We start from the raw sequence: 14,466 nt of genomic DNA, 5'->3' as shown, positions 1-14,466 counted from the left end.
GCGCGCGCATCCCCGGTCCCACCCACGAGGGGGAGGGCTGCAGATAAAGTCTCCCGCCAGTTCCACGGCGGCACGGTGATTGACTGTGGGGCGGTCGGGGCCGCTCCCGATTGGCCAGCGCGCCGGGTAAAGCCAGGCGCGGGAACCGGCGCAAGGATCCTGAGCCGCGGCAGCAGAGGGGTCCTGTTCTGCGAGGTCCCTGGAGGTGCCATGAGCTGCGTCAACCTGCCCACCGTGCTGCCCCGCTCCCCCACCAAGACCCGGGGGCAGATCCAGGTATGGGCGCCGGGGTGGGATCCTGGTAGGCGGGATCGGGGTCATGGCCGGTGCCCTGGCGTTTGTGCACAGTGGGCTCCGAAGTGACCTCTCCTTCTTTTCTAGGTGATTCTCGGACCCATGTTCTCAGGAAAAAGGTAACGGCCTCGCGGGGTGGGGGGTGGCCCGGGACCACTTTCTCCTCCTCTCCCTGCCCCAGGACGGTGTCCTCCCCTGGCTCCGGTCCGGGGCCTGCCGCCCTTGTCAGAGCCCTCCCCCTCTAGAACAGCCCCCGCTGCCAGACCTTGCATTCCCGCCCAGGATGCCACTTCCTGAAATCGATTCCTAGAGGACGCACTCCTTCCCTGCTTGCTCCGGTCAAAACGTCCTCCCCTTAGCAAGCAAGGCTCCTTCCCGAGCTGGTCACAGTTTAGCCTCTCACTCGGAAGGGGGCGTCCAAGCCTTTTAAAAATCGTGTCCCCTGTGGGCCAGCCCCTAAGCTTCTTGCAGTAAGGATCTGTATGCCTCCTTCCGGTGAGACTGTACTGTTCCCTTAGATGGCCAGGAAACTTTGCACACTGAGGAGTCAGGTGATGTGTCTGCTCACCCGTGTGATAGAACCACTCCCCAGACCGAGGTGGGGCTAGTGAACCCCTCAGTAACCTCCACCCCGGTCCATGGCCCTGGGGGAACACTCCAGCCCAAGTCCCTGGCCCACAAGGGGGAGGCTCCACGTGGGCCCTTGGACCCAGAGGCAAAGTGCTTTTTCTTTGTTGAGCAAAAACATTTTGTGATGTCAGTTCAGACTGAAGAACTGAGAGATTACTTTGGACCCCTCACCTCTGTTTGGGGCCTTTGCCTCCATCCACTCCACCAATATCCCAGAAAAACTCACCCTTCCAGACCTTCCCCAGACCACCTGAGGGCCATTCCCCGCCAGCAGGCCCCCAGTGACATAGGACACTTGTTTACGTCCCTCTCCGGTCTAGACTGAACTCGCAGAGTGAGGCCCTCTCATCCTCACTGATCTTTCCCACGCGCTGCCCTTTGCTCTTTCTGTCCATTGGTGGGTGTCTGTACACTCCTAGAATGCGGTGGGGTGGCCGGCCTGGTGGCTCAGGCAGTTGGAGCTCCGTGCTCCTGACTCCGAGGGCTGCCGGTTCGATTCCCACATGGGCCAGTGGGCTCTCAACCACAAGGTTGACAGTTCAACTCCTTTAGTCCCACAAGGGATGGTGGGCTGCGCCCCTGCAACTAAGATTGAACACGGCACATTGAGCTGAGCTGCCGCTGAGCTCCGGGATGGCTAAGTTGGTTGGAGCATGTCCTCTCAACCACAAGGTTGCCAGTTCGACTCCCGCAAGGGATGGTGGGCTGTGCCCCCTGCAACTAGCAATGGCAACTGGACCTGGAGCTGAGCTGCACCCTCCACAACTAAGACTGAAAGGACAACAACTTGAAGCTGAACCTCACCCTCTACAACTAAGACTGAAAGGACAAAACAACTTGACTTGGAAAAAAAAAATGCCCTGGAAGTACACACTGTTCCCCAATAAAGTCCTGTTAAAAAAAAAAAAAGAAGGCTGTGGGGGAGCCCAGCTTGGGCTGATGGGTCCTCCTGCCCGCTCCTGTGCCGTGGGCCTCACCTCCCGCTCTGTCCTTGCAGTACCGAGCTGATGAGACGAGTCCAGCGCTTCCAGATTGCCCAGTACAAGTGTTTGGTGATCAAATACGCCAAAGACACTCGGTACAGCAGCAACTTCTCCACGCATGACCGGTGAGTCCCTGCCCCTCCTGTCCTGTGTTGACCCCTCTTCTGAGAAGCCCAGTGAAATTCACAGGACACAGAACATACTGTCAGACAGAGTATGTTTTAGTGGAGATGGTTCATACGGCTGATGCCGGGCATTGAACTTTCAAATCCACAAAGTTGCCAGGTTGTGTGGCAAGGCGGCCTAGGACAGCCTTCCGTGGGACTCTGCCCAGTGGTTCTTAACTGGGGACGATTTTGCCCCCCAGCGTCCATTTGGCAATGTCTGGAGTTTTTAGTTTTCACAGTTGGAGGAGGGGGTGCATGTTCCTGGCATCTAGTGGGTGGAGTCCGGAGATACTGCTGAACCACCTGCCATGCACAGGATGTCCCCAAGACACAGAATGACCTGGCCTGGTCATCAGTAGTATGTGCCGAGGTTGAAAAGCCCTGCTTGAAGTATACACCTATGCAGGTGGCAGGCTGGTTTTGTTTAGGCTGCATGTTGGTTTTTATTTAACTTTTCAGTTGGCTTGTTCTCGCTGACTCCCTGTCATCTTGTGGCCTTCGGTGCATTCCCATTTTATGTTTATCTGCCTGCACCCCGTGGACATTTCAGTCTGCAACCTGATTTCGGGGTTAAATTTAGTTCCCCTCCTGCCCCTTCCTTGGCAGCAGATTGGGGCCTGAGACACTCCTTTCTTGGCCCTCCGGACTTATTCACCTGAGCCACCGATACAAAGCCATGCTGTGCCACACACAGGACTGGTGGCTTCGGGGTGGGCCTGCGGGCTTTCTGAAGCCAGGCGGATGGTAGGGTGGAGAGTGCCAGGGACTTGTTGTTGAGTGTCAGGAATGAGAGTGACATTTCAGGCCGTGCTGTCTGATGCAGGTTCATTTACGCCTCGGTTTGCTGCCTCATCCCTAAAACATGGTGTCCACTGCACAGGACTGCGGCGTATCCGGGCAGGACCATGACAGCAGAGGAGGCGACACTGTGCACTGGTTAGAAGTTCCATTTCTGGAGGTGGTCAGAGCGGGGTTAAATCTGACCACTGGCAGCGTGACACAAACCCTGTCTAACGTGCACTGTAGGGGCAGTGAGCATGACTGAGTCCTTGGCAGGAGTGACAAAGCTCTCGTTTTGCTCCCCGGCTAAAGCTGGAACCAGCTTGCTCTCTGCCTGCCCTCTGCTTCTCTCTGTTTTGGGAGGGGAGACGGAATTTCAAATGCAAGAAATGGTAGGATGATGGCAAGATAATACCTAAGCAGTAAAGTATTTTATTTTTTTATAAATACAGCTGCAAACTGCTGAGCCTTCAGAACGGTCCCCGCTTCTCCAAAGGCTAGCTCAGAGGAGCAGGCAAAAATGGAAACGAGGGAAAACATTGTAGAAAAACATGGACGCTATTTAAAAAGACAGAGGACAAAGAGCAGCATTCCTCTTCAAACAGACCCTGGCTGTGGGGGCAGGGTGGCGTCCAGTCTGTCACTTAATGCACTGGAACATCCCTACACACGGCCTCCCGCTTTCACTCTGCTGGGTAGGAATCTCCCCGCAAGACCCATGAGGGAGCCATGTGACAGCGGATTTGAATCCTGGTTCTGCCAGCTAATGGCTCCATGATCTTGGAGAAATCCTTTAGTTGGCTAAAGGAGCCAAGTGGAAGAAGTTCTTGTAGGTCGTTGCACGGCTGCTGGAGTTCCAGGCTCAGCCCTGCCCGGGCACGCAGAACTCAGAGTCTGTTGCTAACCGTCTGCTGAGGACCCTGTCAGCACTCTGCCTTCAGGGATCCTTCCTCCGTAAAAAGAAAACGATAAAAAAAAAAATCCTATTTTGTGACTGTACTGGTATGAAGAGAAATATAATGCAGGCTGATTTAGATTTATTCTTCTGACTTTTAAATGAAATTAAAACATTTCATTGGCCCCTAAAAGTACCGTGGGCCCTGGGCGCTGTGTCTGATGAGCTCACCTTGTCCACCACCGGCCCACTGAACAGTGGAGGAGAGGTTTATATCCGGCATCGCTAACTTCTAGTCCAAAGAGCAGTGACATAGCTTGTGTTGAATAACCAGTTTTCAGAACAAGGGACTTTATTCTCCCCAAATGCCCTCCCATGAGCACCAGCTCCTCAAAGCTCTGGGCAAACAGCAGCCCGCTTTGCCGGTCGGTGAGGGTGGTCACGAGCTGCTCTGGCCCCTGCATTGTGGTTTCTGGTCTCCTGGGTCACCCTTGCTCATGCTCTGGTTTCTTTCCCCAGGAACACCATGGAGGCGCTGCCAGCCTGCCTGCTCCGGGATGTGGTCCAGGAGGCCCAGGGCGTGGCCGTCATAGGCATTGACGAAGGGCAATTTGTGAGTTGCTTTGTCTGGGCATCATGCCCCCTACGAACTCCCCTGGCTGTCTCCCGACTTCGTCTTTATTTTGTTCTCTGGTTTAAGCTGGGTAGCAAATGGTAGGTTGACCAGTATTTTTCCTTGTCGCTTTGGAAAAGCAGCAGCCATCCTAGCAGCTCACGTGAAGGCTGCTCTCACTGCTGGTTAGCCTCTGGGCAGGTTTGTGGTCTGTTCTGTCTCAGAACAGTGTGTCCCGGGACACACAGTTTTCACTTATCTTGCTGTGTATTCGGCGTGCCTTCTAAATGTGAGAAGTCATGCCTTCACTTCATTTCAGCCTCTCTCTGCAAGGTGTTCTGCGCAGCCTGTCTGAATGTGTGGTTTGGTGACTGAGTTTTCACTTCTGGGATTTCCGGCTAGTTCTTTTTTTGCGTCTGCTACTCTAATTCACATATATTCATTTGTCTTTAACAATTTACTGTTGTTTTTCTTTTAATTGATGTGGTTCCCGGCCATGGTCGTTCTGTAAATCTTCTTTTATGGTCTTTCTTGCTCACTCGGTGTCTGCTGATTTGAAGCGCGGCCCCTGGCCGAGTAGGCAGCTTGTCTTTTGTGGCCTTAGTTTCTCTCTTGTGCTTTGGAACTGTTTGTTCCTGCAAGTGCATCTTGAATGAATGGAGCTAAAACGTACTTCCAAAGGGGACTGCTTCAGCACTTAGTGGTATGGTTGCCTCCACCCAGTGCATTAGGGTAACGTAGCTGCTGTGACAAACCCAAAATGTCAGTAGCTTCACAGGATAGAAGCTTATTCCAAGTCATTGGTAGGGAGGCCTGCCGAGGAGGTCCCCATCTTCACACGTGGCTTCTAAGATGCCCTGGGTGGCCATATCCAGTGGTGGAAATGGGAAACGGGAGGGTCCCCTGTGTGGGAGCCAGGTCACTGACGTTGACCACTGGAATTGGAGCACATGGTCCCCTGAACTGTACGTCTAGTCGTGCTCTGTGCCCTGGAGGAAGAGGGAATTGCAAATCAAAGATAATTTTTTGTTTGTTTGATAAGTGGTTGCGACCTCTGCCTGCCCAGGGCAGAACCAGGCCCTGGGGCTGTAATGTCCTACACGGCACAACGAGATGCTGTCCTATGTAAGACACAGCCCCACGCCTTGTTCCCACCGTGAGGCTGGTGGGTGTCCCACCCCCGAGTGGGGTGGATCCTTTGGGGTCCCCACCCCACCGTCCTGAGGGTCGGCACGCATGTGTTTCTTCATGACTCCAGGCGACACAGAGGCGCGTGGTTTGCTTTGTGGAAGTCTTTGGCATTTGGGGAGATGCATCTGGACACCAGTTGCAAGCAGGGGACGTAGGTGGGCATCATGGCTCCAGGGCACGCCAGCCTTGCAGCGGTCACCCCTGCGTGTTAGTTAATGGCGTGGCAGTAGCGGAAGTCCTGATTTTAAAAACCTCTTTCTGGGGCGGCCCGGTGGCTCAGGCGGTTGAGGGGTCCCTGGAGGCCGGGTTAGCTGTTGATTCACTGTCCTCGGGAAGGGGGATGACTCTGTGCCCAGCTTCGTAGGCCTGGTGTCTAGGGAGGGTGGACCAGAGTAGGCTAGGGCCGTGCTCGGTAAAACAGCAGCGGTCACTCCTGGTAGCCAGGAGAGGGGAGGTGTGGCACTTGTTCACGTTTGGTCTGAGCTCAGATGTCATTATGGAGGGTCTTGTTTCTGTCTTGATCCACCAGTCACAGACTGGCCTTGCCTGGTGTTCACGTTCCGTGAAATTAATTATGTTCAGTAGGGTAACACCAACACCCGGCTGTGAGTGCCAGGCCGGGCCGGCTCCCGCTGCTGGGGCTGCTTTTCTCTTTTCACTGCCCAGAAAAACCAACCAAAACCATGTAACGTGGTCTACATCTTTCCAGTCTTTGTAGAAGCATATTTTGTTCTACGTTGGGCTCATATCACACGATGACCATTTTCCCATGTCAGCAAATACCCATCCTTACGAATATGCCGTATCTTCCTTAAGTTGTCCCGTGTGTGGCATTGAAAGGCTGCGATGGACATCTCTGCCTGCCATCTGGTGTACTAGGATTTCTCTACCAAGTGGAACTGCTGGTCAAAGGGCCAATCTCATTCATTATTTTCTGAGCTTGTGCCCCATGGCAGCAACTTTCTAGGTGTTGGGGATACCACCTGAGTCTCTGCCCTCGAGCTTACCTCCTCTCACAGTTCTGGAAGCCTGCAATCGAGCTGTGGGCGGGGCTGGTAGGGCTAAGGCTGTGAGGGCAGATCTGTTCTAGGCCTTGCCCCGGTCAGGGCTTGTAGACGACCGTCTTCCCTCTGTCTGGGTCTCTGTCCAAATGGCCCCTTCTTATCTCCAAATAAGGTCACATTCTGAGGTATTGGGGGTTAGGGTTTCAACATATGAATTGGGAGGGTAAGAGGGGACACAATTCAACCCATAACATAACCTAAAAAACTAATGGCAATAAATGCCAGTGACATGGTTACCAGTGGACATTTAGAAATGCTACAGATGCCTGGGTGGCTCCGTCCTTATCTTTGGTGGCGCAGGAACCCCCACTGGCGCCCAGGGTTCAGTGCTCCTGGGGGGTGGCACGTGAACAGGGGACATAGCGTTCAGGGGGAAGAACTGGCTCTTTGATTATGGCATCAGTTTTGGGGGTGGGGGGCGAGGACCCTCCTAGTGTCCTCAAACTCTGGTGTGGAAGAGCCTATGTCCCGACGTATGTCTCAGTGTGGAGGGTGAGCTGCAGGGGTGCTTGATCCCGGGGGGTGTTGCCCTCTGAGTGTGGCCACTTGCATTGCTCTTGGTTTTTCTAACAGTTTCATGGTCCTCATCTTGCTAAGCACTCAGGTCTCAGTGACCTCGTACCCTCAGTAAACAGGCCAAGTAAGGCCTGAGCGGCTTGGAGAGAGACCCTTCGCCCAAAGTCCGTTCACCCAACCCAAAGACCAATCTAGACAGGTAAACACCCTCAACTGAAGGTACTGTGATTGACCGATGAAAATTCACCAAAGCATTTGTTTAAATACCAGCCTCGCCCTGGGCCACATAAAATGAAATTTGGTTTACCAAGTAAATGGCCTTTCTGCAAGCCCTGTATTTAGAAGGGCGTGCTGTGTCATCCTGGCACCATGTGGAACATCATGTTAAAAAAGGAAATGGAAAAACCCAGAGAGAGCCCACCTGCCTACCAGCCAAATAGAACACATAATAAATTGAGTGACTTTGATCCTTAATACCAACAGCCTTTCTTACCATTTCTTAGGCTCAAGAACATGAAGTTATTGCCAAGGTCACACAGCTAATGGGTCCGACCAAGAGCAGGTTCAAGCCCTAGGCAGCCCTCTGGCCTGAGTGTGCACAGCCATGTGCAGTGGGGGGGTGAGCGCAGGAACACTCATCTCTGGTCTGGGGGGCCGGGTAGGAGGGTTAGGGTCTCTGTTTGTGTTTCACGCTGATCCAGGTGCTGGAATTCTTGGATCTGGCAGCATCTTCTCCGTGGCTACTGGAAGCTGCTGCTGAGGGTGGAAGCTCACTCTTTCCTTCACCCACCCTTTCCAGTTCCCTGACATCGTGGAGTTTAGCGAGACCATGGCCAACGCTGGGAAGACCGTGATCGTGGCCGCACTGGATGGGACCTTCCAGAGAAAGGTAGGCGTCTGGTCCAGGTCTTGGGATGGGACCTGGCAGGCACAGGCCGTGCACAGGCAGCCTCTTCTCCTCAACGCAGCGCTCCCTGGATGACGGGCCTTGGCCACGCCCCAGGCACTCAGACGAGCCCGACCCAGCTCCCTGTTTGCCGGGGAGTGAGTCCATCTCAGACTGGGTGCCCTGTGCGTCAGGGGGTGGCGCTCTGGAGGAAAGCAAGGTCCAGGGAGTTTCCTGGCTTCAGTGCTTGTGAAGCAGAGGGTTTCCAAGGCAAACCCACGTGGCGAGCGAGGCGAGTGTGCGCACCTGTCTTTCCCTGGAATGTAGGCTTTCGGGACCATCCTGAACCTGGTGCCCCTGGCGGAGAGCGTGGTGAAGCTGACGGCCGTGTGCATGGAGTGCTTCCGCGAAGCCGCCTATACCAAGAGGCTGGGCACCGAGAAAGAGGTAGCTGCCCCCTGACTTCTCCGAGGGGGAGGGGGTGGGGGCGGCCCGGAGGCGCTGTGTCCGCTCCATCCAGGCCCTTCATGTCCCCCGGGCCAGGTCGAGGTGATTGGAGGAGCAGACAAATACCACGCCGTGTGCCGCGTCTGCTACTTCCAGAAGGCCTCAGGTCAGCCCGCAGGACTGGACAGCAGAGAGGATAAGGAGAACTGCCCGGCGCTGGGGAAGCCGGGGGAGGCCAGGGCCGGCGAGGCTGCGGGAACCAGGAAGCCGTTTGGCCCTCATCAGGTCCTACAGTGCGGCCCCGCCAACTGAGGCCTGGGGGAGCCAGCGCCCCCTGGCGGATGCCTGGCCCCTGCACGCTGAGCAGCCTCTGCAGAGGAGGAAGTCCTGGGAGAGACGGGGCTTGTTTCACCGGGGCTCGTTTCACTGGCATTTGGAACTTTCGGTGGGGCTGGCGGTCTGCAGTCCCATTTCCCTCCACCGGTCTTTCTCAGTTCCCTTCCCAGCTGCTGGTCCATCATGACCACCCCAGGCTGGCGCTGGCTACTGCTGACACCACTCCTCCTTCAGGGTGAAGGGCAGGCCACACGCTGTGACATCAGCGCTGCTGGCTTCTTCCCCCTCTGTGGCTTTTACCGTTAAGTTTCTGTTCTTACTGAGAAGTCTGGACACCAGCCCCTCGTTCCACACAAAGGCTCCGTCCCTCTGTCTGGGACAGGTTCCCGGCCTGAGGATGGCAGGACTTGTGCCCTGGACTTCCCTCTGGGCTGAAAGTCCTTCCTGTTTTGGTGGTCACTTTCTCAAGAATTACAGCTTCCTTCACATGGGTGAAACCCTGCTGGGGCTCAGATCCCAGGGGTTTGCTAGTCTTTTAAGGGAGGGGGTGTTGGGGGCAAGGTCCTTTATTCTTCTGTTGTGAAATTAATAACTAATATTGAAATGTACCAGTTGTTGGAAGCACATTTCTCTTTAATGCCTGGAATTCCCCGGCTTGCACTGTAGACACTCCAACGTGATGTGATGGGGATTTCTTTCTAGATCTTTTCCTAGTAAGACTGCTATCTTAGCCACAACCCTTTTTAACTGAGAAATGATCGTGAAGCATGTCCTAAGAGGAACATTCGCTTGCTCTTCTACCCGGGTGGGTTTCAGGACAGAAGAACCTGGGGCCCAAATTGGAAAGTCGAGGAGGCCGTGGTCGGTGCTGCCAGCTGGGGCTGTGAGGTCAGGTTTTGTTTGTGAAACAGACACTGGACAGTTCAGGAGCCAAGAAAACTAGCTCAGCTGTGTCTCTAGGCGGCTCACATGGAAGCAAGAATCTGCTGGGGTGAGGGTGGGGGTGGGCCTGGGCTGTCGGTGTGCCCCACGCAGATGGGGTCGGGGTCCCAGATTACACTGAGGTATATATAGTACAGCGGTGAGGCTGCAATTCACAGAACGCTATTCGTTTTCACTCAGGATTTTGAAATGATCAGGGCCGACTTTTGACAGCTCCCTGTCATTGCTCAAAAAACAGAAGCTGGGAGCTGCTTCAAGGGGCCCTGGCCTCGTCTGAAGGATGGGCTCATTCCCCTGGGGTGCGGGGCTCAGTGGCCAAGCGTGCTCCCTGCCCTGTTCTGGGAAGGGTTCCAGGAGTGCTGAGCCTTTTCTAAAGGGAGTAGGGGCCCCTCCAAGGGTGCCTCTCACTCTACTGTACTGTGAGAGGAGCAGGAAGGAAAGGGTTACTGGGGAAGGGGCATTCGGAGGGTCAGCTCCTAGGTACCCCCACCAAAACTCTAGCAAGGGTGCAGCAGGACCCTGGCAAGGCAGCCCAGAAAACCCGGCTTGTTTACAAGCTGAGCACAGTTGCTATTTTAAGCTATTGCTGGAGGGCACCGGGAGGAATGAGACCCCAGACGGGAGAGGGCAGTCACTAGGCATGCTGGAGGGGCAGCCTGCCACCACCTTGTTCAAAATGCAAGTTCCACAAAGCCACCCCCGAGGGTGTCCCCCAGAGTGGAGCTCCTCTTCCTCCTACCCCCAGGCTCAACCAATGACAGTGGAGATTTATGAATGAGAAAAACATTTATTCCATCTTCAAACCAGTCTAACGCAACTCAAGGGGCGCCCTGTGTCTTCCCCCTAAGCTTTTTAATACATTCAGAACAGCCTGGGGGCTGTGGGTGCACCCACACCTCCTAACTAACAGTGGCAGGATATTTACATAAAGCTGGGTGTTGTCAGGCAAAGCCCCTCCCTGCTGCCAGGGGGTGGGAGCACAGAGCAGGAAGTGCTGCCCAGTGTCCCCTGGGGTGGGCACCAGCCCTGCCCCATGGCTATCAGGAGGTGGCCCAGAGGCACCGGGACAGGGTGGTGACTCCAGATCTGAGAGTAGAGTGAGCGACACTCGGCAGTGAGCACAGGTGGCCCACTCTCGGGCAGGTGGGGGCACAAGAGCCAGGGGCGGGAACAAACCTGAGTGAAGAGGAAGGGAGCCCCAGCCCTGCACCGGCAGCAGAGCAGTTGGAAGGCCCCCCGCCGCATCTTTGGCAGAGAACCCCAAGTCACTGCAGCCACCATGGCCTGGACCTGGGCCCGGCTCCTTTGGGCTGGGGAGAAGCTAAGGCACTTGTCAAAAAACAGCATGTCAGGCACTTCTAGCTACTCCAGGGGGGCTTGGGGATCATTAAAAGCAGTGACAAATGTCTAACTAAAAACCCTTTTCTAAAAAAATGCCCTTAAGGAGGGGTGCGGCAGCCCTGGGGCACGGGCACTGCAGGGCACGGGAGGCAGGGGCTCTCTGGGCGGTGTGAGCTCCGACAGGCACCATATGGGACGAGAGGGCTCGGCAACTCCAGGAGGCGAACCTCGTGGGAGGAGTTCAGGATGGAGGGGTGCCCCCCAGGCACCCTCCCCGTGCCCCTTACCATCCCCGGCTGCGACTCAGTACACAGGGGGTGGCTGGTAGCCCTCGGTGGCCTCGGCATTCTGGGTGAAGGGCGGCTGTTGGTAGTTGTCCACAGGTGGGCCTGGGTAGGAGGTGTAGGCTGTGCTGGGGTCTGGAGTGGGGTCCACGTAGTTCTGGATGAAGTCGTCCACCCCGGCCTTGTAGCGCTGGTAGGCCAGAGAGGCCAGCACACCCTGCAGGGAGCCCCGAGGCTGGGTTTTCCCACTACCCTTCACCAGAGCCCTCCACTACCCTTCATCAAAGGCACCAGGGACCCTGGCCACCCGGTCCACCTACCCAGGAGAAGATGGAAAAGAAGCTGAAGGTGATGGCTGCACGAGCTGAGTCCGCTCCCACCAGCACATCTTCCGGCTTGGTGGCCACCCACTGGTTGGTAAGGAAGCAGAAACCAACGAACCACAAGAAGGTCCAGAGAGCTGGGGAGAAGGCCGGGAGGACGGGGTTGGCTCCATGGAAGAGGCAGGGATCTCCCAGAAGCCTCCAGGAGCGTTAAGGGCACTGATACAGAAGCCGGGGTGGGGTCTGGATGCCCTCTGAGGAGGCCTGGGTTTCAGATGTTCAGAAATCCTGTGTGCAAGCCTGTCTGCTCGAGTGGGGCTGGGCACCCTTCGCTCCCCACCCGTCCCGAGGGCACTGAGGCCCCCAAATCCTATTCCCCTCCCAAGATCAAACAGGTGCCACCGACAGATACCTGAGAAGAGCAGGTCACCGATGACCAGGTACTTGCGGTCAGTGGCATTGCTGATCTGGGGGAAACAGGCATCGACCACGAAGAAGAAGGCACAGGCCATGAGGGCCAGCACCCCGATGGCACTGCCGTAGCGGCAGGCGTCCTCGTTGTGGTTGAACACGCAGTATCTCTGTTTGGACTCGTGGGTATTGCTGTAGCCCTCGCCAAAGATGCAGGAGAACACTATCAAGGCGAAGACCTGGGGGCAGAGGTGGGGGCTGAGTGGCTACAGACAAACCCCACGTCGGGGGGGGCACACGTCGGGGGGAACCCTAGCCTCTCCCACTGCCACTGCTCCCCTTTAGGAGGTCGGCAACGAAGCCCCTCTGAACTTGAGGGAGCTGATACGCAAGTTGCTTCCTGGTGCATAGTCCCTCCATTCTCACTTCTGCCTTCTGCCAGGTCCTCTTCAGACACCAGATCACAAGGGGCCTGGCTGGGGCTTCCTAAACTGGGAACACGTGGGAAAGACTGGGGAATCTCCTGAGAGGGGACTTCCTGCCCCAGCTGGCTGTCTGGAGAGGTTATCGAGGTTAGCTTCATGCTGGGGATTAAGGGCAATCTGCCCACCTCCACTTTTAATGTGTTTTAACTGAGACAACCTACAAAATCATAGCCACTCAGGCTTGTCTCACCCTGATCACCTTCTGCCCAAGACACCCCTACCGCGCTCAGCCTCTGCCTGAATGCCCCGGTAATGCAAGACTCCCCCACCTCTCGGGAAAGCCATGCCAGTGAACTGACTCCCACCCTCCAAGCCCCTCCAACTCTCCCCTGCTCAAGGCTGGCCTCCCCAGTTTGGCCAGCTTTCTTCCTACAAGGACTTGGGGCCTCTTTAGTGTCCTGGACCCTCCCCTCTGAGGAAACCCCAGTCTGTCACCCGCAGAGAGTGGGTCCTGCCCACACAGGCTGGTCTGACCAGCAGACCTGTGGCTATAGCTCTGCACTCGTGGAGGTCCTGGGGTGGGGGTGGAGGGGGTGCATCAGTCAGGACTCCAGGAGGGGCTCCAGGCCCATGGGAACAGCCTCATGTCACCTGGTCGCCTCCCCAAATTCAAGGCCACTGCCCATCCCCACCCCAAGTCAGCAGATGCAGGACTGCCTGCACACCTGGCTCCGTGTGGGACAGGCCCAAGCCTCTCCCCTGTCCTGCCGGGCCTGCCTGCACAAAGCCCTCTCCATAGGCTCTGGAGCTGGCAGTCACAAGCCCCACCCCCAGCAGGAGATGAAGCCGGAACTCTGTGATGCTGGGAGCAGTGTGCCAGGCCCAACTCCTGGCACTGCCATCCTGACACACGGGACATCTGCTCTTGGGGTCAGACCCCACAGTCAGACAGGGAGGGGGTATGAGTGCCACCATGGCACCTCAGAAGGCTGCAGTCGCAGGCAGGTGTGGTGTGGACACTGCGGGCTCAGCCCACTGCCTGTCTAGCTTTGGATGCCATTTGTCCAAGAACATGGGACCACCCCTTACACCCCAGTAACCTGGGGCTGGAGGTATTGCCTAGCTCACGGGGAGGGGTACATCCTAGGGTCATGCGATCTTGGGTGAGGTAGCAGACCCGTGGGCTGCTCCTGAATGGAAAGGCGACCCTGTTTCAGGGCCAGGCCGCTACACCCACACCCGGCACCCCACGTGGCCTCGGAAAACCCCTTCCGGGTGAATTCCCCCCAGCTCCAGTCGTGGCGTGCCGGTCACCTGTCCTGGAACTGCCCCAAGTTCCTCCTACTGCCAACAGGTTGACGGGCCTGCTCCCCACGGCACCTCCCGGCCACCCGGCGCCCCGGCCCAGGGGTGGAGCTGGGGTCGGCGGCGCCCCGGGGTTGAGCGGGGTGGGGGGGGTGGCGGACCGCGACCCCCGCGCGCCGGCCCTACATGCGCCACCTCCAACCCCCCCCCCGCCGCCCACCGTCCTTCCTCCACCCCCCAGCCCTAGGAAGCCACCACCTGTCGCGCTGGTCGGCGCGCGGCGTCCCCGCGGGGCCTGGGGCGGAGTCGAGTCCTCGCGGCGCCGGCGCCCCGGCCGACTCACCGTGCACACGGCGCGCACCACCACCTGCGGCTGCGTCAGGTAGCGCCTCAGGTCGAAGGAGCCGCCCGCCTTGGCCGCGCCATAGGCCCCGCTCTCCATGTCGCCGTCGTCGCCTGCGCCGCCGCCGCCGCCGCCCCGGACCGCCAAGGAACCAGCCGGGCGTCCCGCCCTAGCCCCGCCCCGGGGCGTGGCCAGCGCGGCCCAGGGAGCGAGGGCAAAGTGCGGGCGGGCGGCCCGACGCCCCGACGGCGGGGACTGCGTTCCCAGCGGCAGACGCGTTTCCGGCCGCC

General features: G+C 57.2%; 2 protein-coding genes across 3 annotated transcripts; one reads left to right on the top strand and one right to left on the bottom strand.

Annotated features, from left to right (window-relative positions):
• The first annotated feature begins 39 nt into the window (after window positions 1-39).
• On the top strand, window positions 40-9,771 carry TK1 (thymidine kinase 1). Its single transcript, XM_033091421.1, has 7 exons — window positions 40-276; window positions 382-413; window positions 1,922-2,032; window positions 4,269-4,362; window positions 7,933-8,022; window positions 8,347-8,466; window positions 8,563-9,771. Exons 1-7 carry the CDS (start codon window positions 211-213, stop codon window positions 8,776-8,778), a joined length of 729 nt encoding a protein of 242 aa, XP_032947312.1. The 5' UTR covers window positions 40-210; the 3' UTR covers window positions 8,779-9,771.
• Window positions 9,772-10,515: 744 nt separating this feature from the next.
• On the bottom strand, window positions 10,516-14,351 carry SYNGR2 (synaptogyrin 2). Of its 2 annotated transcripts, XM_033091419.1 has the most exons (4): window positions 14,177-14,346; window positions 12,105-12,342; window positions 11,690-11,829; window positions 10,516-11,586 (listed from the first exon to the last, which is right to left on the bottom strand). In XM_033091419.1, exons 1-4 carry the CDS (start codon window positions 14,273-14,275, stop codon window positions 11,389-11,391), a joined length of 675 nt encoding a protein of 224 aa, XP_032947310.1. In that variant the 5' UTR covers window positions 14,276-14,346; the 3' UTR covers window positions 10,516-11,388. The 2 variants fall into 2 exon arrangements, with proteins under 2 accessions (XP_032947310.1, XP_032947311.1); XM_033091420.1 differs by lacking the exon at window positions 11,690-11,829 and having other exon boundaries at window positions 14,177-14,351.
• Window positions 14,352-14,466: the final 115 nt, after the last annotated feature.

This window comes from Rhinolophus ferrumequinum, chromosome 21 (assembly GCF_004115265.2).
Source record: "Rhinolophus ferrumequinum isolate MPI-CBG mRhiFer1 chromosome 21, mRhiFer1_v1.p, whole genome shotgun sequence".
Lineage (NCBI taxonomy): Eukaryota > Metazoa > Chordata > Mammalia > Chiroptera > Rhinolophidae > Rhinolophus > Rhinolophus ferrumequinum.
Note: the sequence above shows the minus strand (reverse complement) of the source record. Positions and strands in the feature narration are given on the sequence as shown.

What these genes read in the sequence shown, in the direction of transcription:
- SYNGR2 (XM_033091419.1), bottom strand. Translation starts at nt 14,275, where the DNA reads ATGGAGAGCGGGGCCTATGGCGCGGCCAAGGCGGGCGGCTCCTTCGAC. An exon ending in CGGTGACCTGCTCTTCTCAG is followed by an intron (nt 11,830 to 12,104) that starts GTATCTGTCGGT and finishes CCTTCTCCCCAG; the next exon opens with CTCTCTGGACCTTCTTGTGG. An exon ending in TCTTTTCCATCTTCTCCTGG is followed by an intron (nt 11,587 to 11,689) that starts GTAGGTGGACCG and finishes GGCTCCCTGCAG; the next exon opens with GGTGTGCTGGCCTCTCTGGC.
- TK1 (XM_033091421.1), top strand. Translation starts at nt 211, where the DNA reads ATGAGCTGCGTCAACCTGCCCACCGTGCTGCCCCGCTCCCCCACCAAG. An exon ending in AACTTCTCCACGCATGACCG is followed by an intron (nt 2,033 to 4,268) that starts GTGAGTCCCTGC and finishes TTCTTTCCCCAG; the next exon opens with GAACACCATGGAGGCGCTGC. An exon ending in GCATTGACGAAGGGCAATTT is followed by an intron (nt 4,363 to 7,932) that starts GTGAGTTGCTTT and finishes CACCCTTTCCAG; the next exon opens with TTCCCTGACATCGTGGAGTT.